The sequence below is a fragment of the Nomascus leucogenys genome, chromosome 15, assembly GCF_006542625.1.
Source record: "Nomascus leucogenys isolate Asia chromosome 15, Asia_NLE_v1, whole genome shotgun sequence".
NCBI lineage: Eukaryota > Metazoa > Chordata > Mammalia > Primates > Hylobatidae > Nomascus > Nomascus leucogenys.
This window is the reverse complement of record NC_044395.1, coordinates 106,998,127-107,022,904: the sequence shown is the minus strand read 5'-3', so window position 1 is coordinate 107,022,904 and position 24,778 is coordinate 106,998,127. Positions and strand designations below refer to the sequence as shown.

Below are 24,778 nucleotides of genomic sequence, written 5' to 3'. Positions count from 1 at the left end.
AGACAGAGTCTCACTCTGTTGCCCAGGCTGGAGTGCAGTGGCACAATCTCAGCTTACTACAACCTCTGCCCCCCAGGCTCAAGCAATTCTCCCACCTCAGCCTCCCAAGTAATTGGGACCACAGACGCACACCACCACGCCTGGCTAAGTTTTTGTATTTTTGGTAGAGATGGGGTTTCACCATGTTGAGCAATCCCCCCCACTTGGCCTCCCCAAGTGCTGGGATTACAGGCGTGAGCCACTGTGCCTGGCCTCAATTCTACTTATTTGAAATGCCCAGTGGATAAATCTATAGAGACAGAAAGTAGATTAGGGGTTGCCTGGGGTTGGGGAAAACAGTGGAGTGGGGACTGAAGAGTAATGGCTAAGGGGTGTAGGATTTCTTTTTAGGGTAATGAAAACATTCCAAAATGGACTGTGGTAATGGATGCACAACCCTGGAAATATATTAAAAGCCACTGAATTTTATACTTTAAATGAGTGAAGTGTATGGTATGTGAATTGTATCCCAAAAAGCTGTTAAAAAGAAATATTTGATGAATAAACAAATGAACAAATGAATATAGGATATAGTTGTTGTGGGTTCACACCATTCTCCTGCCTCAGCCTCCTGAGTAGCTGGTACTACAGGTGCCCACCAACACGCCCGGCTGATCTTTTTGTATTTTTAGTAGAGATGGGGTTTCGCCATGATAGCCAGGATGGTCTCGGTCTCCTCACCTCGTGATCCACCCGCCTTGGCCTCCCAAAGTGCTGGGATTACAAGTGTGAGCCACCGTGCCCGGCCTTAAGTTCAGTCTTTAAGGATGCTGAGTTTATCTCCCCAGATTTTGGGGCTGAATATTCCTTAAAACAATCTGGGCCCAGGCTGGCTGTGGTGGCTCACACCTGTAATCCCAGCACTTTAGAAGGCCTAGGTGGGCAGATCTTTTGAGGTCAGGAGTTTGAGACCAGCCTGGGCAACATGGTGAAACCCTGTCTGTACTAAAAATACACACACACACACACACAAAATTAGCCAGGCATGGTGTGCACACCTATAATCCCAGCTACTCTGGAGGCTGAGGCAGGAGAATCACTTGAACCCAGGGATAGGTAGGGTGAAGGCTGCAGTCCGCCGAGATTGCATCACTGCATTCCAGCCTGGGTGACAGAGTGAGATTCTGTCTCAAAGAAAACAAACAAACAAAAAAATTTTTTTTAAATAAAATGATTTCTGCCCAAAGGGGAACGATCACGGAAATTTAAAGCTAACTCCATTTGGCTGCTTTTAAATTACAAGAGATAATCTCCTATACTTTTTTTTTCAGTGAAGAAAAAAAATATCCAAATCTCCATTGGATAGCAGATAAATTAAAATGATAAAACCTGAACTGCGGCTTTTACCAGTGGCCAGTTGCCATCAGGAAAGAAAATTATCCACTGAATAATGAGGGAGAAAAAAACCTACAAAATTTTGCGTGTGTGATCACTAAACAGGTTTTGCACTTGACCAGCAAAAGTAGGTCATGAGCTGTTAGCTGCAAAACACCATGCTCCACCGTGAGGCTGGTGTCTGTCACTGGGAGCAATGGAGTTCCCATCTTCCAAGTCAACAGAGGAGCTGGTTGGCACGTTTCAAAAGGAGTGAGGTGATTCTTGGTGCAGTGCAGCCAATGCAGCTTTGTTTTCAGTGGGTCAAACCACAAAGCAGAAATGATGCCATGACACAGGGAGGTGGGAGCATGAGGAGACTCCTTGTGCTCCCGATCCCCCATCTCTGGATTCAGGCTGACTGCGGTTCCAGTCCCGCCACTGCTGCTTACAAGCTATCAGTATATTCGCACAACATTGTCACCCGTCTGAGCCTCGGCTCCTACTTCAGTGAAGTGAGCAGTAACAGTACCTTCCCTCAACTGGGGTTCATCACTTTCACGCTCCCTTTTTTTTTTTTGAGGTCCAGTCTCACTCTGTCCCCCATGCTGGAGTGCAATAGCACAATCGGCTCACTGCAACCTCTGCCTCCCGGGTTCAAGTGATTCTCCTGCCTCAGCCTCCCAAGTAGCTGGGATTACAGGTGCCTGCCACCACGCCAGGCTAATTTTTGTATTTTTAGCAGAGACGGGGTTTCACCATGTTAGTCAGGTTGGTCTCGAACTCCTGACCTCAGGTGATCCATCCACCTCAGCCTCCCAAAGTGCTGGGATTACAGGCATGAGCTACCGTGCCCAGCTGCTTTCACGCCCTTCTGGTCTCCAACTGCAACCCTCTTCATCACAAGTCACTGCCAACCCTTGCCCCCTCTTTTCTCAGAATATCCTCTAGGGGTGTGTGTGGGAGTGTGGGTATGTATTTGTGTGTGTGTTTTGTTGTTTGCCTAATACTCTCACCAGCCTCCAACTCTGTCTTCAGAGCCGGAGGCTCCCCACAGAAACCACAAAGGATCATTTTAAAGGGAAGTAACAGTTTTTACAAGGATTAGGTGAGATAGTTAAGGTAAACAAATTTAAATAGAACAATGAAGGTAAATGCATTCAATATCATTTAGGGAAGGTAGGCATTCTTCAATAAACATGATTTTTGCTACACATCCATTTGCAACCCTAGCTCAGGTATTTTTTTTTTTTTTTTTTTTTTTTGAGACGGAGTCTTGCTCTGTCGCCCAGGCTGGAGTGCAATGGCGCGATCTCTGCTCACTGCAACCTCTGCCTCCCAGGTTCAAGCGAATTCTCTTGCCTCCACCTCCCAAACAGCTGGGACTACAGGCAAGTGCAACCATGCCTGGCTAATTTTTTGTATTTTTAGTAGAGATGGAGTTTCACCATGTAGGCCAGGCTGGTCTTGAATACCTGGCTTCAGGTGATCTGCCTGCCTTGGCCTCCCAAAGTGCTGGGATTACAGGCGTGAGCCACCGTGTCTGGCCTAGCTCAGGTTTTGAGTTAAGTAAGTAAAAGTTAACTGAGGCATAGTCCAATTACCTCATGTGGTTAAAAATTCTGAATGATGGTGAAACCCAAAACAGAAATTAGGGGCTTCTAACTATTTCTGCCAAGTCCTGGTTCTGGACTGATCTTGAAAACCTTCTTCTGGCATAAATAATATAATGTGCCTTTCCTTCAACTGGGGCTTTATCACCTTTATGCCCGTCCGGTCCCCAACCTCAACTCTCTTCATCACAGGTCACTGCCAACCCTTGCCCCTAATATGGTTAGGCTTTGTGTTCCCACCTAAATCTCAACCCGAGTTGTAATCCTCAGGTGTTGAGAGGGAGACCTGGTGGGAGGTGATTGGATCACATGGGCAGTTTCCCCCATGCTGTTCTTGTGATGGTGAGTGAGTTCTCAAGATATTTGATGGTTTTATACGCGTCTGACATTTCCCCTGCCTGTACTTCTCTCTCCTGTCACCATGTGAAAAAGGTCCTTGCGTCCCCTTTGCCTTCCACCACGATTGTAAGTTTCCTGAGGCCACGCGGAACTGAGTCAATTAAGCCTCTTTTCTTCATAAATTACCCAGTCTTGGGTAGTGTCTTTACAGTAGCGTGAAAACACACAAATGCAGCCCCTCTTTTCTCAGAATATCCTCTAGGGTGTGTGTGTGTGTGGGGGGATTGGAGGGGTTTGGGCTTTTTCTGCCTATTCATCTCACCACCCTCCAACTCTATCTTCAGACCCTGAGGCTCCCCACAGAAACCACAAAGGATCATTTCGCTTCCCTTTGGAAATGCAGAATGTATTATGTTTTGGGGCACATCCCAAATAGACCCCTCTCCCACTGCCAGTTTCTTCCCTAAATGCTCCTTTTTTTCACTTGTATACACTTCAGGTTTCTCTAGGAAGCAGTGGCCCACAGAGAGCTGAGTTGGTTTCAAGAGTCCAGGAGACGTACCTGGCTGCTTTCTGAGTGAGCTCCAGCGGGAAATCAGGACACAGTAATTGCAGCAAACAGTGATATTCTTTCATGGTCAGCAGATCTGGAGTGGAAAGGGACAGGAACACATTAGGTCTCTGCATTTCAAGTCACTGCCCTCTTTTTGTTCATTTCATGAGTTTCAGACCTGGTCTTGGTAGAGCTGTTCTTTTAAAAGCAAGTCAGTGTTAAGGGTGTGCTGGTCTCTAACCGTCAGGTGTGAGACTTTAAGATCAGTATTTCTACAAAGCTTTTCCAGGGTGGGAGGCATCCAGTTACAACATTTTGACCAAAGGAGCTTCACTGGTATGAAAATTGGTCGGGTGAAGAGAGCAAACAAGAGAGGCACCTTCATCAGCCTTCTTTAGTTTGGTTTTCCTTGTATATAAAAATCTGGAAGAACAAGTCATTTCAAAGCCAGTTAAATCTGCTGAAATTCTCTGGCATGGTAACATTTCCCACCACATGCCCAAAGACCATCCACAGAATATCTGGAAGCAGTACTAAGGCAAACAGTCTTGCTGTGTAGGGAGAAGAGTATAGCATAGAAACCCACAGACTTCATTACTCTGTCATCCAGTACTGCAGCAGGCTGGCTTCTTTTGAACGCCTGAACACAAATCTGGTCATCCTATTATAGGAAGCCAAGACAAAGGTCCAAGATATACAGTCAAGGCAACCAAATGATTCCTGATATACAGAAGCAGTGCTTTGTACTTTGGGAGAGGTGAGCCAGGATGAGGCTCTGTGGTCCAGCAGAGAACCCAGAGAGGTGAATCTCAGAGAAATTTATAGGATCCTGAGGGAAAAGAAATACACTGATGCTTAAGTTAGTTTGTTGCTGCATGTACTGAAGGCAAAAGATTTTAGATCAGCCAAGGAGTAAGAATGTGTAAGTATTACCATATATCAAAGCATTTCGACTATGGAAGGGCCTGGTAATGCTAAAGTGAGAGCAATCCACCTGGAAGCCTGCCTAACTGGGAGGAGGATGAGTGAGAGGAGGGAATCCAGAGGGCATGGCTACATTTGGGGAACGAAGATGATGATCATAGGCACTTGGTTTCTTTGGACCTAAGTTAGCTCAAGCCACAGGAATCCAGATCTCCTGCCCCTGTTAGTTCGGTTGATGCTTTTCCAAGACAAAAACCCCAAATCTCCAGGGAAAGGCCTGGGTTCCTAGTACTTTTTCATCAAAGCTTAATTCAAGGTGGGGACAGAGAGTTTGACTAACCACACTGCCAAAGTCAGAAACACCAAAGGAACAGACTCAGCGTCAATATAGGTCAAAGGATCAAGATGGTTTTGTGGCACTCTCCTCTTCCCACTCGCCTGACCTCGGGCACAGCCTGGCAAGAGGTCTTGTTCTTCAAGGAAGGGAGTCATCGCCACTCGTGGTCTCAGGCTTGGGGTGAGGAAAAAGGCGAAGGGAAGGGAGAAAAGCCACTGAATCTAATGTGTTCCCACTTTATTCTCACTCCGGAACTCCCCATGTAGAGAAAAGAGAAGAGTGATTTCTGGCAGGGCAGGGAGTAAATAAAGGAAAGTTCTATCTTTGAATCATCAGTGCTTTTCTAGGCTAAACTTTGGTGGATGTATCTGATAGCATTCTTAGGGAGAGTCAGAGTGTTTCATAGGCACTTACATTTATCCCCCAAATTACCTACAAAATATCCTTGGGAAGATAACAGAATGAAGGAAAATGAAAAAATGAGAGAGAGAGAGAGAGTTACTTAATTAAGAAAGACAATGCTAGGAATCAACATTAGCTTCCTGGTTTCTAGACCCTAGGCCCTCTTCAGGTTTTTGATATTATTCTAATTCATGTACTTCAAATACTTGCTTCCAAGGACGGAAGAATGATTTACAAAAATCACCGCGTGCTTCTCTAATACAACAAAAGCTCTTAAAAATACGAAAAACAGAATACATCCTGCTCAACACTTCTGGAACTTGACTCTTCTAAATGTTAAGTGAGGACAGTAGTCAGATAAAGAGATTAATGAAAATGCAAGCAAATAAACAACTTTTAATTGTGGAGAGAGTAGTTCTATTAGTTATTGTTATTATTATTCTTCCACGCAGACTCTGTGTTGGGATGTGGAGAGAGGAGTTCTAATTCTACTGAAGTAGTGACCAGCTAATGTCAAGGGTAGATGATTTCTGCTACTTCGAGACACTCCTCAGCTGTTGTACAGTGGGTATTGAGAGAACTATGAGTGGTAAGACTTGTTTCAAAATCAGAACACTGATAGGCATATGGGAGCTTGTTCCCTTTCTGCTTCACAGGCTAGGATTCGAATTTTGGCTCTGCAATTTACCAGGTATGTGATCTTGGGCAAATAATAATCTCCCTAAGTCTCAGTTTCTCATCTGTAAAATGCAAGTGATACTGACACTTTTCAGGGTTAAAGTCAAGTGTAAGACAGATGATGTCCATAAAGTGCTTAGCAGAATGTCTAGAACTTAGTAACATCAAACAACGGGAGTTTGTTTTGGTTCTGTTTTTAAATTCTGGAGGTGAGAAGAAGGGAGGAGGAAGGTATTTGGTGCTGAGTTTTTTTATTTTAAATTTTAATTAATTAATGAATTTTGAGATGGGGGCCTCACTCTGTTACCCAGGCTGGAGTGCAGTGGCATAGCTCACTGCAGTCTGGAACTCCTGAGCTCAAGTGATCCTCCCGCCTCAGCCTCCCAAGTAGCTGGGACTACAAGCATATGCCACCACACCCCGCTCAAAAATTTTTTGTAGAGATGGGGTCTCGTGCCGTCACCCAGGCTAGTCTTGAACTTCCCGCTGCCTCAGCCTCCCAGAGTGCTGGGATTACAGGCATGAGCCTGGCTGTTGCTGAGTTTGGACACTTAAACACCTAAAAGTTTTCTGCCTTGAAAGTTCTCTGTTGGGTTGCCTGAGCCAAATCCGTTTTGAACACTCTCTTGCAGTGGCCACTCACTTCCTCTTCCCATGTACCTGCTCTGTTCCAGGCTCCCGATTATGATGAACAAGCTAGCAGTCCCCCTAGCTTCTGCGGCCTGCATTTGGGTACCAGTTCACCCTAATGCTCCTGTCTATTTTGGGCCCTTTGGCTCTTAGAACTGTCCAAGATCTCGAAGGCCCTTCTCGCAGCCCTTTGTGCTCCAGCAATAACTGTAAAGAGAGTGAGTAGTCATGGAGATCTGTGCTCAGCTCTTGAATTAACTCACTTAGGCCGGGCGCAGTGGCTCATGCCTGTAATCCCAGCACTTTGCGAGGCCGAGGCAGGTTATCACCTGAGGTCAGGAGTTCGAGACCAGCCTGGCCAATGTGGCAAAAACCCATCTCTACTAAAAATACAAAAATTATCTAAGCATGGTGGCAGGTGCTGGTAATCCAGCTACTTGGGAGGCAGGAGAATCACTTGAACCTAGAAGGCAGAGGTTGCAGTGAGCTGAGGTCATGCCACTGCACTCCAGCCTGGGTGACAGAGTGAGACTCCATCCCCCCAAAAATAAATAAAAAATTAAAAACAATTAACTTACTTAGCCTTCACAGCATACTACCTTATGAAGTAGACTCCGTTATTTCCAGTCCCACTTCACAGATGAGGATGAGAAAGTTTAGAGGGATGAAATAAACTGGTGAGCAAGGAGAGGAGGGTCCGGGGCAGGGGAGAGGAAGGGGACCTGTCTTCCCTGAGCAAGGTCTCAGGCTGGGAGGGAGAGAAGGGAGGCCGATGGCAGGAGGGGCTTAACAATAGCACAGCTAACATTTATTGAGCACTTCGTCTTGGGGAGGCACTGTTCTAAGGGGTTTACATATGTCACCTCACTAATCTTCACGACTATTATCCTCATTTCACAGACACAAAAACTCAGGCTGTGCACACTTAAGAGGTAGAACTGGAATTCAAACCCAGGCAGTCTGGCTCCAAAGCCTACCCAGCTAACATTGTCAGCACCTTGATCTTATCAGCTATAATGTGTGAGGCTTAAGAGCTTGTTTTCCCCTCCAAACTAACTGCAGGAACTAAATAGCTCCAGATGAACTGGATCAAGGAGACAATTCAAGTGAATTGAGATTTTCCACGTAAGAAACCGAGTCTGAAAAGTTCTAATTACTGTCAACAGGGAAGATTGAGGCTCCAGCACAGCAGCCTCAGTTAGGCCAGAGGACATGGGCTGGGGGACCACTGTGCTGGTGGCCACACCATGGTCTCTCACCCCCACCCACCTGCCAGCCACTCTTCTACCTGGCAGGTGCAGGGGAGGTAAGTATTGTGTATCAGTAGGCACCTTCTCTAGAAATCCCCCCACAATGAGAAGAGTGTCAGCCAGTAGGTCCTGGAAGTTCAAAGGCAAAGACATAATAAGGCTTTGGTGTAAGATCAAAATCAGAGCACTCTCCACAAATTTGTGTGTCTCCTTTTGTGGGTGGTCAGACTGCTAAACTTTCTTCTTCTAAGCCTTGCACTAGTCTCACCAATTGTGTGGCTGGCTCCAGACCAGAGGTGTTTTACACCCTTGATCCTATCTTCTCCAGAGGCAGCACAGAATAGCATTGTGGTTAATAGCATGGACTTTGGAGTTAGATTGTTCGGGTCCAAATCCTAGCTTTGCCACTGACTTCAAGTTACTTAACTTTTAAGCTCTCCATGCCTCAGTTTCCCCATCTATGAAAAGACAGTATGAACATTGCAGAGTTGTTGTGAGTTAATGTAAAGTGCTTAGAACAGTGTCTGACCCATCATAAGGGCCATCTGTTAGTACTTGCTGTTATTATTTTAGAAATAAAGAAACTAGGGCTCAGTGAGGTGTAATCATTTTCTCAAGGAAACAGCTAGGAAGAGGGCTGAGATTCAGACCTAGGCCTAGCACAGGCTCTGAAGGTCCTGCAAGTTCCACCCTAGCAGGTGGGATCCAGCTGGTTGGTGAAGGACTTCTGATGTTAGGATTATTCACACCAGGTGACAGACAGACTTTCTATCTAAGTTAAACATACAGGTACCCTTCAGGCAGGCCACTTTAAACAGCACAGGGTAGTTGGGCAGTGCAGTTGTATTAGTGCAGAACTCTGACTTTGCAATCAGGTGACCTGGTTTCAAAAACCTGGCTCCACTACTTGCCACCAGCGTGACTTAGACAAGCTGTACAACTTCCCTGAACCTTGGTTTCCTTGTCTTAAAAGTGTAAGAACTACAGTACCTACCTAATGGAATTGTTGTAAAAGATCAAAAGAGGTAATAGATACACTTTTCTGAAAAAAGTTAGCAAAGTGCTCAATAAGTGGTAGCATTATTTGATAATTATTAACTGATTAAAACTTGAAGTCCTGAAATTAAGGAATCTTTGAACTTAGCTAAAGCAATTAGCACAATACCTGGTGCATTGCAGTAAACACCTGTTGAAGGAATGAATAAATAAAAACATGCCTCACATAGTGACCCAAATAAAAATTCATAGGGAAAAAGTTCTGGTTACTGTGTGAACACAAAGACAGGGGGTCTCCAGGCACAGGAGGCATTTCTGCAAACTTACAGGGGTATGAGGAAAAGCCAGGAGTTGTAAAGTGTGAAAAAAGGAAAATCCCCTACGTGCTAGGTACTGTAACTGTCAGTAAACATGATAAACCATGGCCAGTGTACTACACTTCATGGGCTTGTTGGCCTTTGCACCAAGTGCTCAGTTCAATCAGCTTGAATATTTCTTTTCATAAGAATGTATCACCGATTTTCCTTTTTTTTCCAACAGAGTCTCACTCTGTCGCCCAGGCTGGAGTGCAGTGGCACAATCTCGGCTCATGGCAACCTCTGCCTCCCAGGTTCAAGTGATTCTCCTGCCTCAGCCTCCCGAGTAGGAGGGATTACAGACACGCACCACTATGCCAGGCTAATTTTTGTATTTTTAGTAGAGGTGAGGTTTCACCATGTTGGCCAGGCTGGTCTCGAACTCCTAACCTCAGGTGATCCACCCGCCTCAGCCTCCCAAAGTGCTGGGATTACAGGCATGAGCTACTGCGCCAGGCTGTGTCACTGATTTTTCCATGAAAACCAAAGGAAGCCTAGGGTTCACTTCACAGAAATTCACTTTATTGCTGTTACAACTCTAGCATGAATACTACTGCTTTCAAGATAAGCAGTGCCCTGACTCACAATATTCTTCTGTTGGTTATATCCACTGTAATCCTAGAGAGTGTTAGATGAATTTACTTCAGCTAAGAAAATTAGTCAGAAATTATTGATCCCCAATATATTCAAGGGCTAACTCATTCTCATTTGTACAAAGAGGATGTCTTTTTGACATCTGGTCTGCCTTCTTGCTGTGGCAAGTCCTACTTCTGAAGCACTGTGGGGGCAGCTTAGTCATTTCTGCATCCTCCTTGCAGACCACCACGTGTGCCCACATTTGCTCAGAACTGTGGTGGAATATAGCTGTAGGTCGGATACCTCTCCTCTTCCTGGGAAATGGTACCTTTGCCAGGATCACAGTGGTGTCACTAAAGAAGACCCATGGAGGAGTGCCAGATGGAAGGAACTGGGGCCATATATTCATTCCTTCAGAGAAAACCTTCCCCAAAGCCTGACATCAAAGACTTTTAGCTCTAAATTTATGGGGGATGAAATGGGGCTCAGTCTAAATTCATTTGTGTGAGTGCCTGTATGTTGGTTGAGTGAGCCAGTGCTGGACAAGAGCTGAAGATAATGAAATGCTACAAGCCATGGGAGTCCCAGAGGACTGAACAGCCTCTAGTCTGTTGGCTGCATGATCTCAATAGGACCTACCACAGAGGCCAGAGAATACCACAGCCCCTGTGTGGACTCTCCAATTTTCAGCTGCAATTGTTTTTATGTTCTTTTATGCAGGGGTTGTGAAGCCTCACTCTAAATGACACTCACCCTCAGCCAGGCTGCTCTGCCAAGAGATGCTCGGAAGGACATGGATAGTTCGGGGCATGACCACACCACCCCTTCCAATCCCTAGGGCACCAAGGCTTTGTTACCAGGCCACAGCTGAGTAAATACTTCTCGGTGCTACTCTGTGAGGACGGGAAAAGGAGTGAGGGACAGTGTGGGCGAAGGGAAGAAGGAGGCAAGACATCTGACAGCTTCACTCCCCATGTAGCAGTTGGTATCACAAGTCACAGAAAGATTGCTACCCTACTAGGGCCATGTTCCTGTCAAGCAAAGCCCCAGAAGAAGAGAAGCCTGTGTTATTCAATTTTATCTCCTCTGGCAGCACTGTTGTTTTATATTATAAATGGAGGGAAATGATAATTAGTTGACTGAATGGGAAATGACCTTACAAAAGGAATGAGAAGCAATGGCCTCAAATGACACCTGTGGGGTAAAGTGTTTGGGCCATTGTGAACACTACCCTTTGCCAGCTCATTACTCCCCAGAGCATCTTCAGTGTGTTCCAATGGGGGCAGAAAGCCCCTTTAGTTGTTTTTTTTTTTTTTTTTTTTTTGAGACAGAGTCTTGCTCTGTCGCCAGGCTGGAGTGTAGTGGCATTATCTCAGCTCACTGCAAACTCTGCCTCCCGGGTTCAAGCGAGTCTCCTACCTCAGCCTCCCAAGTACCTGGGACTACAGGTGTCTGCCACCATGCCCGGCTAATTTTTGTACTTTTAGTAGAGATGGGGTTTCACCACGTTGGCCAGGATGGTCTCCATCTCTTGACCTCATGATCCACCCGCCTCGGCCTCCCAAAGTGCTGGGATTATAGGCGTGAGCCACCGCACCCGGCTGCCCCTTTAGTTTTATATTTTATTATGACTAAGCCAGACACCAAGCTAGAAATGTATTTAGTCTATTTCTATTTGGCAGTATCTTTGTTCTAGGCAAAGTATTAAATCAGACACGGTAACAATTTTATGGCAATGTTTAAAATGAACAAAAACAACTCTCCAGGAACTGTTTATATACAGCAGGTAAAGATTTAAAGAAATGCAGGCATTTCTAACCAGGATCTCAACATTCTTCCCAGGGTCATGTAGGACGTACCATGGCAATCTGATCAGGTTTTTAGGCTAACCATGGCCATCCTGAGCCACCACTGGTGGCTTAAACCACAGGCCTGGTCTGATAAGAATCCCCTATACTGTGTCCAACCCTTGGGGGTCTGTTTGTCACGATGGGGCCATTAGGGATTGGAGGACCAAGGCAAGGCTTTGTTCTGGGGGAGGTCCTGTCTTAGAGAGTATGAGGACATGAAACACAGGCTGCACATGGCCAGGGTGGGCAGCCGTATGGCGTTGTGGAAGGAGGCACCAGTACCAGGAGAAAAGAAAGCCTCTCTAATAGCGACGGGGCTAGCTACTCTGGCATGACACAGTTTCCCACCCATTATTGAGGAAATGGAAGGCAGTTTTGGACACCAAAATGTAGAGCAGGATCTTGGCACCATAAGCTCCCAAAGGCTCCAGCAGCCCATCAAAGAAGTGAGTCCAGCCTAGAATTTGCACCACCACTCACGTGCTCATGCAGCTCTACCAGGTGTTACCACTTCCCGTTTTTCTTTGGAAACAGGAGGACAGGGTGGGCCCTTTGAAACAGACACCTCAGGGCCAAGGTATAATTCTCCTCCAAGAAGCAGGTGTTGTTACAAACTCCTGCAACCCATTCCTGTTCTTAATTGAACAGAAATGGTTAAACAGGCACAACAGCTAAACTGGAGCATAAACCTTAATCCCTCCTAATGGTGACTAAAGGCAAGAGAAAACATCACGCCCTCCCAATGGTGATATACCTCACTCAACCTTTGAAAAAGAGGCAGAATTTTAAATTTATTTCTGGGGGGTGTTTAAAGCTAGAATGAAGGTTTTTATGTTGTTTTGGGGGGGAAAAGTCTACTACAGAGACACATCATGATAGAGAAAAGAACTTGGTCTGACTTTGGCAGAGGATTATACCTATCTGGGCACAACTTTTCTAGGCCTCAGTTTTCTCACCTGTAAAATAACGATGTTGTGAGCCACTGCTCCCGGCCTGAAAAAAATGTTTTAATATATATACATTTAAAAAAAATAGAAATCTAGGTGTGGCACAATGGCTCACGCTTGTAATCCCAGCACTTTGGGAGGCCAAGACGGGAGAATCGCTTGAGCCCAGGAGTTCAAGACCAGCCTGGGCAACATAGTGAGACCTCATCTCCACAAAAAATAAAAATGAAAAAATTAGCTGTGCATGGTGGCACACGCCTGTAGTCCCAGCTACTCGAGAGACTGAGGTGGGAGGATGGCTTGAACCTAGGAGGTTAAGGCTGCAGTGAGCCATGATTGCATCACTGCACCCCAGCTTGGGTGACTGAGTGAGACCCTGTCTCAAAGAGATAACAAATGAAAATCTTGTAAGGAAGCTCCATATTTAATATTTATAAAAACAAAGCCTTTTTCAGCCAACTTTCTCTTCAACAGCTCTCACCCAGACGAGAAGTCGAGGAAAGACAGCCTGAGGTGCTACCTTAAAACTCTAGAGCTCTACAAAGGGCAGTTAGGCAGTTAGGCCCTAAAACCTAAGTGGGTCTTACATAGTGCAATGGTTAAGAGTTCAGGCTAAGGCTGGGCGTGGTGGCTCACACCTGTAATCCCAGCACTTTGGGAGCCAGAGGCAGGCAGATCACTTGGTCAGGAGTTGGAGACAAGCCTGGCCAACATGGTGAAACCTCGTCTATACTAAAAATACAAAAAGTAGCTTGGCCTGGTGGCGTGTGCCTGTAATCCCAGCTACTTAGGAGGCTGAAGCAGGAGAACTGCTTGAACCTGGGAGGTGGAGGTTGCAGTGAGCCAAGATCACACCACTGCACTCCAGTATGGGCAATATGACACAGCAAGACTCCATCTGAAAAAAAAAAAAAAATAATAATAATAATAATCAAGGCTCCTGAGTCAGCCGATCCGGGTCCAAATCCTGGTTCTTCTGCTAACTAGCCTTGTGACATTGGGCAAGCCAATTGGAAATGAGAGTGAATAATAGTAATAATGGTATGAATAATGATAATGCTAATCATGAATTTTTGAGAGGATTAAAAAATCATTTTTTTAAAGGAAGAGATGGTAAATTAAGATGCTGGTACATGGCATAGATAAGCATCCAATCAACAGTACCTGCTCTTGTTATTACTTTTATTACTTTCCTTCATTTAAGGCACACAGACACAGGTGGGATGGCACCTGCGTAACAAAAGGCACAATTTATCAAAGTTCTCCTTCAGCTCCAGCCAGTGGGTGGCTGAAACGATCTTATTTCTTATCTCATGATTATTTTGTCATGACTTTGTTCTTTACTGATGAATGAATAGCAGAGTTCCTGCCTGAAGGCAGGTGCGCCACTTTCCCGGACGGTCAGTGCACTGCCAATCCTCTATTGCCTCACTTTTAATAGTGCTGATGGCTCATATTTGCACACTGTAGAATTATGCAAACCATTTTCATATGCATTATCACTTTTGATTCCCATAAGAGTTTTGTGGGGCAGGGAAAAGAAAATGGTATTAATTCCCATTTTTATAGACATGGAAAATGAGGCTCAGCAAGGGACAAAGTTGCCACATAAGTGGTAATTCCTGGATCAGATCAAGCCTTCTCATTCAAAGGCTGGCCTTTCTCTGCCACACAACACAGGCTGGCTCCCTATCATGTCCTTTTCTTTTTGCTGTAAGTCTCTGGGAACCCAACCTGCTTTTCCTTCGTCTATAGATGAAAAACACCTGGCACAGTGAATTCCCACAGTGAGAACCCAGGAAATGTTAGCTGCAAATGCTATTATTATTTTGTTTATTATTTAATTTTATTATTTGTTTATTTTTTTTTTTTTGAGATAGGATCTTGCTCTGTCGCCCAGGCTGGAGTGCGGTGGCATCATGTTGGCTCGCTGCAACCTCCACCTCCTGGGCTCAAGCAATCCCTCCATCTCAGCTCCCCAAATAGCTGTGACTACAGTCACACACCACCATGCCTGGCTAATTTTTGTATATTTTGTAGAGACAAGGTTTCACCATATTGCTCAGGCTGGTCTCAAACTCCTGAGCTCAAGCAATGCACCTGCCTCGGCCTCCCAAAGTGCTGGGATTACAGGCGTAAGCCACTGTGCTGGCCATTTAGAGACAGGGTCTCGCTCTGTTACCCAGGCTGGAGTGCAGTGGTATGATCATAGCTCGCTGCAGCCTGGAATTCCTTGGGTTCAAGAGCTCTTCCTGCCTTAGCCTAGGCAGGAAGTAGTTAGACTGCCGGCATGCACCATCATGCCTGGCTAATTTTTTCATTTTTATTTTTTCTAGAGACAGAGTCTTGATATGTTGCCCAGGCTGCTCTGGAACTCCCGGCCTCAAATGATCCTTCTGCCTTGGCCTCCCAAAGTATTGGGATTATAGGTGTGAGCTACCGCACCTGGCCAGTGATTATTACTGTGAACATTTAAATCTCCCACTAGCTATTCCATCTCTATCACCTTTTGTCCTAGGGTGGCTCCAGGGTCAGATGTAGTCTATCTGGTTTGTAACTTGCTTCCCCTCAAACTGACAGGCCCTTTCTATTTTAAGTGACTTGCTACTGATGCCTATAAGAAAATAGAGAAGAGACAACAAAATTAATAAACAGTTAAAGCCATTATAAGCCTGTATCTGCAATTTTAACAGGACTAGACACAGATTAGGAAAAGTATATTTAATTTATATATACATAAAATACTTCCCACTTTTTTTTGGTTTTTTTTTTGAGACAGAGTCTTGCTCTGTCACCCAGGATGGAGTACAGCGGTACAATCTCAGCTCACTACAACCTCTGCCTCCCGGGTTCAAGCAATTCCTGTGCCTCAGTCTCCCATGTAGCTGGGATTACAGGCACGTGCCACCGTGCCTGGCTAATTTTTGTATTTTTAGTATAGACGGCGTTTCACCATCTTGGCCGGGCTGGTCTTGAACTCTTGACCTCAAGTGATCTGCCAGCCTTGGCCTCCCAAAGTGCTGGGATTACAGGCATGAGCCACTGCTCCTGGCCCCAGTACCTTTTTCTTTGCAATTTAAAATCAGGCTTATCATTAGGATGAAATTTTATGTTATTAGCAAAGCAGTCTGATGAGAACTTAAGAGAGCAAGCCACAGAAAACAAAAACTAATAAAAGTTATTATACTTCCTCTGAGCTTTCCACTGTCCAAAGCAGCCACAGAATAAATAAGAAGTGGAATAGATTATGCATTTGATTTTCTTAAAATGCATTTTCCTTCTTTTCTAAATAAATATAAACAGAAGCAGTGGCTAACGGGGTTACTCACTGAGGGTGAGTGGAACCAAGACAGACTAAAAATAAAAAAGCAACAATCTAAGTTCTCTGGTTCTTGATGGGTGTGCGAGCAGGGGAGGGCGGTGGCCAGCATGTAGGCGTGCTTATGAAGACCACAGCCTGTTTTCTCGTCAGAATCCACTAGCTTCCACCAATGATGAATGGATTTACGGCTACCTATCAACTAAAAAAACAGACGTAAGGAACAGAAACAGCAAGAACCAGAAAGAAGACTGGATATAGATAAACACACGCATCTCTTCAGATGAATCCACCTTTGTCTTTCCTGCTGTTTTGTCTTTTGTGGGTATATGTAATGTGCCCTATCTATAATTATATGGATATGTATCGGGAAGAGAATGAGGCAGCTAGAGAGAGAAGAGTGTCTGACTCTTTTGGGACTTGATGGGAAAGGAAATTGATGTTAGTAGTTACTGTTCCTTAAAGCCATCAGCTTTGTTTTTCAAAGTATGGTTTCCTGGTAAAGGATCCTTTGCCTGTAATGTGAGTGAATCACTCATCTGATTTTAATAAAAATGTGAACCAAATGATAGTGCTCTCCATCCTGGGAAACAACACAATAGTTAGGCTTTCTGAACCCTGATCCTTATCTTTCACTGAGACTGGCGGGCATACAAAAAGTAAAGAAAAAAAATGAAAAATATCCAGTGGCATCGGGATGAATCCACCCAACTTCTTTTATGCACAAGAATTCTGAAAGACAAAGTCTGGTTTTACTCACTGGGGTGTGGCTTCTCCATCAATGGGTGGCCTTCCATTGGATACCAACTCTATGCCTCGATTTCTTCCTGCCATGCCTCACATATAAATAAATGATCAAGGCTGATTAGACTAAGTAAAATATATTTTAAAGTATACAAGATTGTATACCCTTTTGAATTTTGTCATTTTCATGTATAACCTATTTTTAAAATTAAAATAAACAAAAGTATGAGCAATGAGAAGATATCAAAGGATTTTTAAAAAGTAAGACCATTAAGGCCGGGTGCGGTGGCTTACGCCCCAGCACTTTGGGAGGCTGAGGTGGGTAGATCACGAGCTCAGGAGTTTGAGACCAGCCTGACCAACATGGTGAAACCCCGTCTCTACTAAAAATACAAAAATTAGCCAGGCGTGGTGGCACGTGCCTGTAATCCCAGCTACTCAGGAGGCTGAGGCAGAAGAATTGCTTGAACCTGGGAGGTGGAGGTTGCAGTGAGCCGAGATCGCACCACTGCATTCCAGCCTGGGTAACGGAATGAGCCTCTGTCTCAAAAAAAAAAAAAAAAAAAAAAAAAGAAGTAAGACCATTAAGAACTATTTGAAAATGTACAAACCTTTTAATCTCAATAATTGTGACGGTTGCTTTTGGGTTTAACATTCTAGGATTCTTTCATTGTCATTCTCTGTGGTTGAGGAAGTAGCACAAAGACTGGGTAACGCATAGTTTGTTTTTGTTTGTTTGTTTTTTGAGACGGAGTCTCACTCTTGTCACCCAGGCTGAAGTGCAATGGCATGATCTCGGCTCACTGCAATGTCCGCCTCCCGGGTTCAAGCCACCACACCAGCTAATTTTTGTATTTTTAGTAGAGGTGGGATTTCACCACATTGGCCAGGCTGGTCTTGAATTCCTGACCTCAGGTGATCCACCCGCCTCAGCCTCTCAAAGTGTTGGGATTACGGGCGTGACCCACCGCGCCCAGCCATAATCTGACCATGAAGCACATAACTTGCTAGCAGAGTGGGGATGCTGTGAACGCTCCCTCTACCCCCATCTTGTTTTCCTGCTTTATTTTTTCTCCAGAGCAGTAACTGTCTCCCCAACAGAAGCTCCAAGAGAGCAAGGATTTTGACTTTTATTCATTGTTGGTTCCTAATAAGTAACCATTAGAGGAGCAAGACTGCTGTGAAGAATACATGAGATAATGCTGGTGAAACTCTTCGCACTCCCTGTCTGGGACAGAGAATATAGCTGGCAGGCAGGTTTTGTTTGGCTTGAAGTGTACTTTTTAAATTTCGAGGCAAAACATTAAGATATTTCCCACAACACAATCTAGACTTCAGACAGCTCTCTTTTTTAGAAAGAATCAGAAGACCTGGCAATGATGGGCCAGCACTCCTTCATGACCACAGTCCGCTGGAGCTGGGGAAGAGGATGCTGTTGCCAGTTTACCAGCGAATAACATGTATGCTTCTTACGTGACCTGCCTGGCCAGTGTTGGCCTCTGAAGTTTCAACCCCAGATGAGGAATTTCTCTTTGGAAGCTTTTACAATAAAGATTTAATTCATCTGATGAAATGAGTTTAAGATGAAAATAAAGTACATGACCTCATGATATGAAGAGGAAAGAGCAAAATAAAAATTATTATATAGAGCATGGTTCCATCTTTGCTTTAAAATAACAACAAAAAAAAGAATAAAAATTTGCATAGGGAAAAGAATGGGATACATCAACAGAGTTAAAAATAGTAGTTAACTCAGTGTTTGGGGACTGTGGATGATATGTGCTTTCTTGCAATCAGAAGAATAAGATTTATTTTTTGGTTGGCTGCAGTGGCTCATGCCTGTAATCCTAGCACTTTGGGAGGCCGAGGCTGGTGGATCACTTGAGGTCAGGAGTTCGAGACCAGCCTGCCCGACATGGCAAACCATGTTTCTACTTAAAATACAAAAATTAGCCAGGCACGGTGGTGCACACCTGTAATCCCAGCTATTAGGGAGGCTGAGGCAGGAGAACTGCTTGAACCTGGGAGGCGGAGGTTGCAGTCAGCCGAGATCATACCACTGCACTCCAGCCTGAGTGACAGAGCAAGACTCTGCCTCAAATAAAAAAAAAAAAAGAAGAAGATTTATTTAAGAAGATTTATTTTTTAAAAAGCCATTTTGATTTATGGTATGTAAATTGTATCTCAACAAAGCTGTGGAAGGAAGGATGGCAGGCCAGCAGGCAGGAAACCATCCACAGAGATGGTCAAGTACGTTACCTTCCTTCAGAAACCTGTTTCCATGTCCCTCGTTCTCGGTGGCTCTTTCTTCCCCCTCTAAGTCACCTGAATGCCATTTAGTTCCTTTCCTACACCTTGTTTCATCCATGATGAAAAGATCATCATCTGTTATAATTCTTTCTATGTTTTTGGATCTTATTATAATGCCCCTTGGTCCTCCCTTATAGAGATGTTCAGGCTCACTGATGGCATAATAAGGTTATAAACCCCTTCAAATGAGGGCAGGAGTGACAGGAAAAACATCTGTCAAAATAAGGGCATAAAACTGAATAGTTACAATATCCTCCATAGATCTCATTTTTCTAATATATATATATATATTTTTTTGAGACAGGGTCTTGCTCTGTTACCCAGGCTGGAGTACAGTGGTGTGATCATAGCTGATTGCACCCTCGAATTCCGGGGCTGAAGTGACCCTTCTGCTTCAGTCTCCAGAGCAGCTGAGAGTACAAGCACATATCACTATGCTCAGCAATTTTTTTTTTTTGCAGGGATGTCACTGTGTTTACTGTGCTGCCCAGGCTGGTTTCAAACTCCTGGGTTCATGCAACCCTCCCAAAGTGTTGGGATTATAGGCATGAGCCATCGTGCTGGGCCATTTTTCTAATCTTTAACCATATTTATTGATAGTTTTCCCTCCTTTCTACAGCCTAAGATGATTGTTTCCTCCTGGGAGCAGTGTGGCAGAGCAGAAGGGCAGGCTTGGGAGACTTGGAACTCTGCCTTGACTTTGCCAGACTACCTCACGTGAACAAGCTACTTACTCTTAGGGATCAATTTCTTTGTCTGTAAAAAAGAGATAATAATCAATTGCTATTTACTTGAGAGTAAAAGGCCAGACCTATGAGCCCATGATTCCCAAGGCTCTTTTAAGTTGTGAAGTCATAGATTGGATCAACTTCCAAAGCTGAGAATAATGGAATTTTTTTTTCAGGTATCTGTACCTTATGCAGTAATATCTAGTCAATTTAAAACTTAACTAATAAGCAATGTCAAATATCTAAATGTCAATAAGTCTCCAAGTAGGCAAGAGGATTTCATGAAGTCCACATACAAAAGCTTGTGTGGCTAACTTACAGGCTTCCAAGACATACTCTGATTATACTCACAGTTTTAACAAGCTTGGCCACTAGTTTCTAAGCCCAATACAGATTAGACAGGGTAAACAGGGAGAGGAAAAAGAACTATAATTAGGCATCAACTAGATGACCTAACAGAGAGGCAGAAAAATATATTTTGAATATAATCTGGGCTGGGCGCGGTGGCTCATGCTTGTAATCCCAGTACTTTGGGAGGCTGAGGTGGGTGGATCACGAGGTCAGGAGATCGAGACCACGGTGAAACCCTATCTCTACTAAAAATATAAAAAATTAGCCGGGCGTGGTGGCAGGCGCCTGTAATCCCAGCTACTCGGAGAGGCTGAGGCAGGAGAATGGTGTGAACCCGGGAGGCGGAGGTTGCAGTGAGCTGAGATCGTGCCACTGCACTCCAGCACTCCAGCCTGGGTGACAGAGCGAGACTCCGTCTCAAAAAAATAAAAAATAAATAATAAATAAATAAATATAATCTAGATACATTTAGGGTACATTTCAGTGGGCCCTGAAGGCAATGATGTTTTCCAGCAGAGTAAAATAATTTATGATGACAAAGATGATGCTTAGATGCCTAGAGGAGTTCAATTATATAAGATGGCAGGGAAGGCCACTGTATACATATCATATACATTTAAAAAAGATTTCCATGTAAGTTATATTAAAAACAACAAAAAATGTGGTAACCAAATTTAAACTATAAAATAGTAGGCTGTAAAACTGTGAAACTCTTCTGCGTCTTTATTGATCACTGCTTCTGTAGTGCCTCATGGTGTTACCTGTTTTTAAGCTGCGGTACTGAGCGCTGTGCGTCATTACTGTCATGAATGTCTCGCAGCAGTCCTACAGGGCAAGTACTGTCCTCATTTTACTTGCAGACACAGGGCGGTGAAGTAATTTGCCCAGTTACATAACTAGCGAGAGGCAAGCACATTCGAGCTTTGAATCATGGATCTGCCAGATTCCAAAGCGCATGCTTTTACGTATCCCACTATTTATTGGTGGTTGAATTATTGATGTATTTGTCTATTTGATCCCTCACCACCCCATCATTGTTCTCAGCATTGGAAGTTAGTCCACTCTGTGACTTCACAACTTAAAAGAGCCTTGGGAATCACAGGATCATAGATCAGGGCTTTTGCTCTGAAGTAAATAATCGACTATCTCCATTTTACAGATAGAGAAGCTAAGGCTTAAAGAGTAAGACCAAAGGTAGATAAAACCACAAAGATGGGGAGAAACCAGAGCAGAAAAGCTGAAAATTCTAAAAATCAGAGCACCTCTTCTCCTCCAAAGGATCGCAGCTCCTCACCAGCAATGGAACAAAGCCAGACAAAGAATGACTTTGATGAGTTGACAGAAGTAGGCGTCAGAAGGTGGGTAACAACAAACTTCTCCGAGCTAAAGGAGAATGTTCGAACCCATCATAAGGAAGCTAAAAACCTTGAAAAAAGATTAGTCGAATGGCTAACTAGAATAAACAGTGTAGAGAAGACTTTAAGTGACCTGATAGAGCTGAAAACCATGGCACAAGAACTTCGTGATGCATGCACAAGCTTCAATAGCTGATTCGATCAAGTAGAAGAAAGGGTATCAGTGATTGAAGATCAAATTAATGAAATACAGCGAGAGGCCAGGGGCAGTGGCTCACGCCTGTAATCCCAGCACTTTGGGAGGCTGAGGCGGGTGGATCACGAGGTCAGGGGTTTGAGACCAGCCTGACCAACATGGTGAAACCCCGTCTCTACTAAAAATACAAAAATTAGCTGGGCATGGTGGCAGGCACCTGTAATCCCAGCTACTCAAGAGGCTGAGGCAGGAGAACTACTGGAACCTGGGAGGCGGAGGTTGCAGTGAGCTGAGATCACGCCATTGCACTCCAGCCTGGGCGACAGAGCGAGACTGTCTCAAAAAAAAAAAAAAAAAAAAAAAAAAAGAAATACAGCAAGAAGACAAGGTTAGAGAAAAAAGACTAAAAAGAAATGAACAAAGCCTCCAAGAAATATGGGACTATGTGAAAAGACCAAATCTATGTCTGATTGGTGGACCTGAAAGTGACGGGGAGAATGGAACCAAGTTGGAAAACACTCTGCAGGATATTATCCAGGAGAACTTCCCCAACCTAGCAAGGCAGGCCAACATTCAGATTCAGGAAATACAGAGATCACCACAAAGATACTCCTTGAGAAGAGCAACCCCAAGACACATAATTGTCAGATTCCCCAAGGTTGAAATGAAGGAAAAAGTGTTAACGGCAGCCAGAGAGAAAGGTTGAGTTACCCACAAAGGGAAGCCCATCAGACTAACAGTGGTCTCTCGGCAGAAACTCTACAAGCCAGAAGAGAGTGGGGGCCAATATTCAACATTCTTAAAGAATTTTCAACCCAGAATTTCATATCCACCCAACTAAGCTTCATAAATGAAGGAGAAATAAAATCCTTTACAGACAAGCAAATGCTGAGAGATTTGTCATCACCAGGCCTGCCTTACAAGAGTTCCTGAAGGAAGCACTAAACACGGAAAGAAACAACTGGTACCAGCCACTGCAAAAACATGCCAAATTGTAAAGACCATCAATGCTTTGAAGAAACTGCATCAATTAACGGGCAAAATAACCAGTGAACATCTTAATGACAGGATCAAATTCACACATAAAAATATTAACCTTAAATGTAAATGGGCTAAATGCACCAATTAAAAGACACAGACTGGCAAATTGGATAAAGAGGCAAGATCCATCAGTGTACTGTATTCAGGAGACCCATCTCACATGCAAAGACACACATAGGCTGAAAATAAAGGGATGGAGAAAGATCTACCAAGCAGGCCAGGTGCGGTGGCTCACGCCTATAATCCCAGCGCTTTGGGAGGCTGAGGTGGGCAGATCACGAGGTCAGGAGATCGAGGCCATCCTAGCTAACATGGTGAAACCCTGTCTCTACTAAAAACACAAAGAAAATTAGCTGGGCGTGGTGGCAAGCGCCTGTAGTCCCAGCTACTTGGGAGGCTGAGGCAGGAAAATGGCGTGAACCCGGGAGGCGGAGCTTGCAGTGAGCCGAGATGGCACCACTGCACTCCAGCCTGGGCGACAGAGCGAGACGCCGTCTCAAAAAAAAAAAAAAAAAAAAAAAAAAAACAGATCTACCAAGCAAATGGAAAGCAAAAAAAAGCAGGGATTGCAATCCTAGTCTCTGATAAAACAGACTTTAAACCAACAAAGATCAAAAGAGACAAAGAAGGCCATTACATAATGGTAAAGGGATCAATTCAACAAGAAGAGCTAACTATCCTAAATATATATGCACCCCCAATACATGAGCACCCAGATTCATACAGCAAGTCCTTAGAGACCTACAAAGAGATTTAGACTCCCACACAATAATACTGGGAGACTTTAACACCCCACTGTCAATATTAGACAGTTCAACGAGACATAAGGTTAACAAGGATATCCAGGACCTGAACTCAGCTCTGCAACAAGCAGACCTAATAGACATCTACAGCACTTTCCACCCCAATTCAACAGAATATACATTCTTCTCAGCACCACATCGTGCTTATTCTAAAATTGACCACATAATTGGAAGTAAAGCACTCCTCAGCAAATGTAAAAGAACAGAAATCACAACAAACTGTCTCTCAGACCACAATGCCATCAAATTAGAACTCAGGATTATGAAATTCACTCAAAACTGCACAACTACATGGAAACTGAACAACTTGCTCCTGAATGACTACGGGGTTAATAACTAAATGAAGGCAGAAATAAAGATGTTCTTTGAAAGCAGTGAGAACAAAGACACAACGTACCAGAATCTCTGACACATTTAAAGCAGTGTGTAGAGGGAAATTTATAGCACTAAATGCCCACAAGAGAAAGCAGGAAAGATCTAAAATCGACACCCTAACATCACAATTAAAAGAACTAGAGAAGCAAGAGCAAACAAATTCAAAAGCTAGCAGAAGACAAGAAATAACTAAGATCAGAGCAGAACTGAAAGAGATAGAGACACAAAAAACCCTACAAAAAATCAATGAATCCAGGAATTGGCTTTTTTTAAAAGATCAATAAAATTGATAGACCGCTAGCAAGATGAATAAAGAAGAAAAGAGAAAAGAATCAAATAGATGCAATAAAAAATGTTAAAGGGGATATCACCACCGATCCCCCAGAAATACAAACTACCATCAGAGAATACTATAAACACCTCTATGCAAATAAACTAGAAAATCTAGAAGAAATGGATAAATTCTTGGACACATACACCCTCCCAAGACTAAACCAGGAAGAAGTTGAATGTCTGAATAGACCAATAACTGGCTCTGAAATTAAGGCAATAATTAATAGCCTACCAACCAAAAAAAGTCCAGGACCAGATGGATTCACAGCCGAATTCTACCAGAGGTACAAAGAGGAGCTGGTACCATTCCTTCTGAAACGATTCCAATCAATAGAAAAAGAGGGAATCCTCCCTAACTCATTTTATGAGGCCAGCATCATCCTGATACCAAAGCCTGGCAGAGACACAACAAAAAAAAG

At 44.0% G+C, this 24,778-nt stretch overlaps 1 protein-coding gene across 2 annotated transcripts in view; it reads right to left on the bottom strand.

Annotated features, from left to right (window-relative positions):
- C15H11orf49 (chromosome 15 C11orf49 homolog) overlaps window positions 1-24,778 on the bottom strand; it is a 231,209-nt gene that overhangs the window by 22,637 nt on the left and 183,794 nt on the right. For both annotated transcript variants that reach the window (XM_030829681.1, XM_030829680.1), the window contains exon 4: window positions 3,868-3,952. In XM_030829681.1, the coding sequence (XP_030685541.1) occupies window positions 3,868-3,952 (85 nt within the window). The remainder of the gene's footprint in view (window positions 1-3,867; window positions 3,953-24,778) is intronic.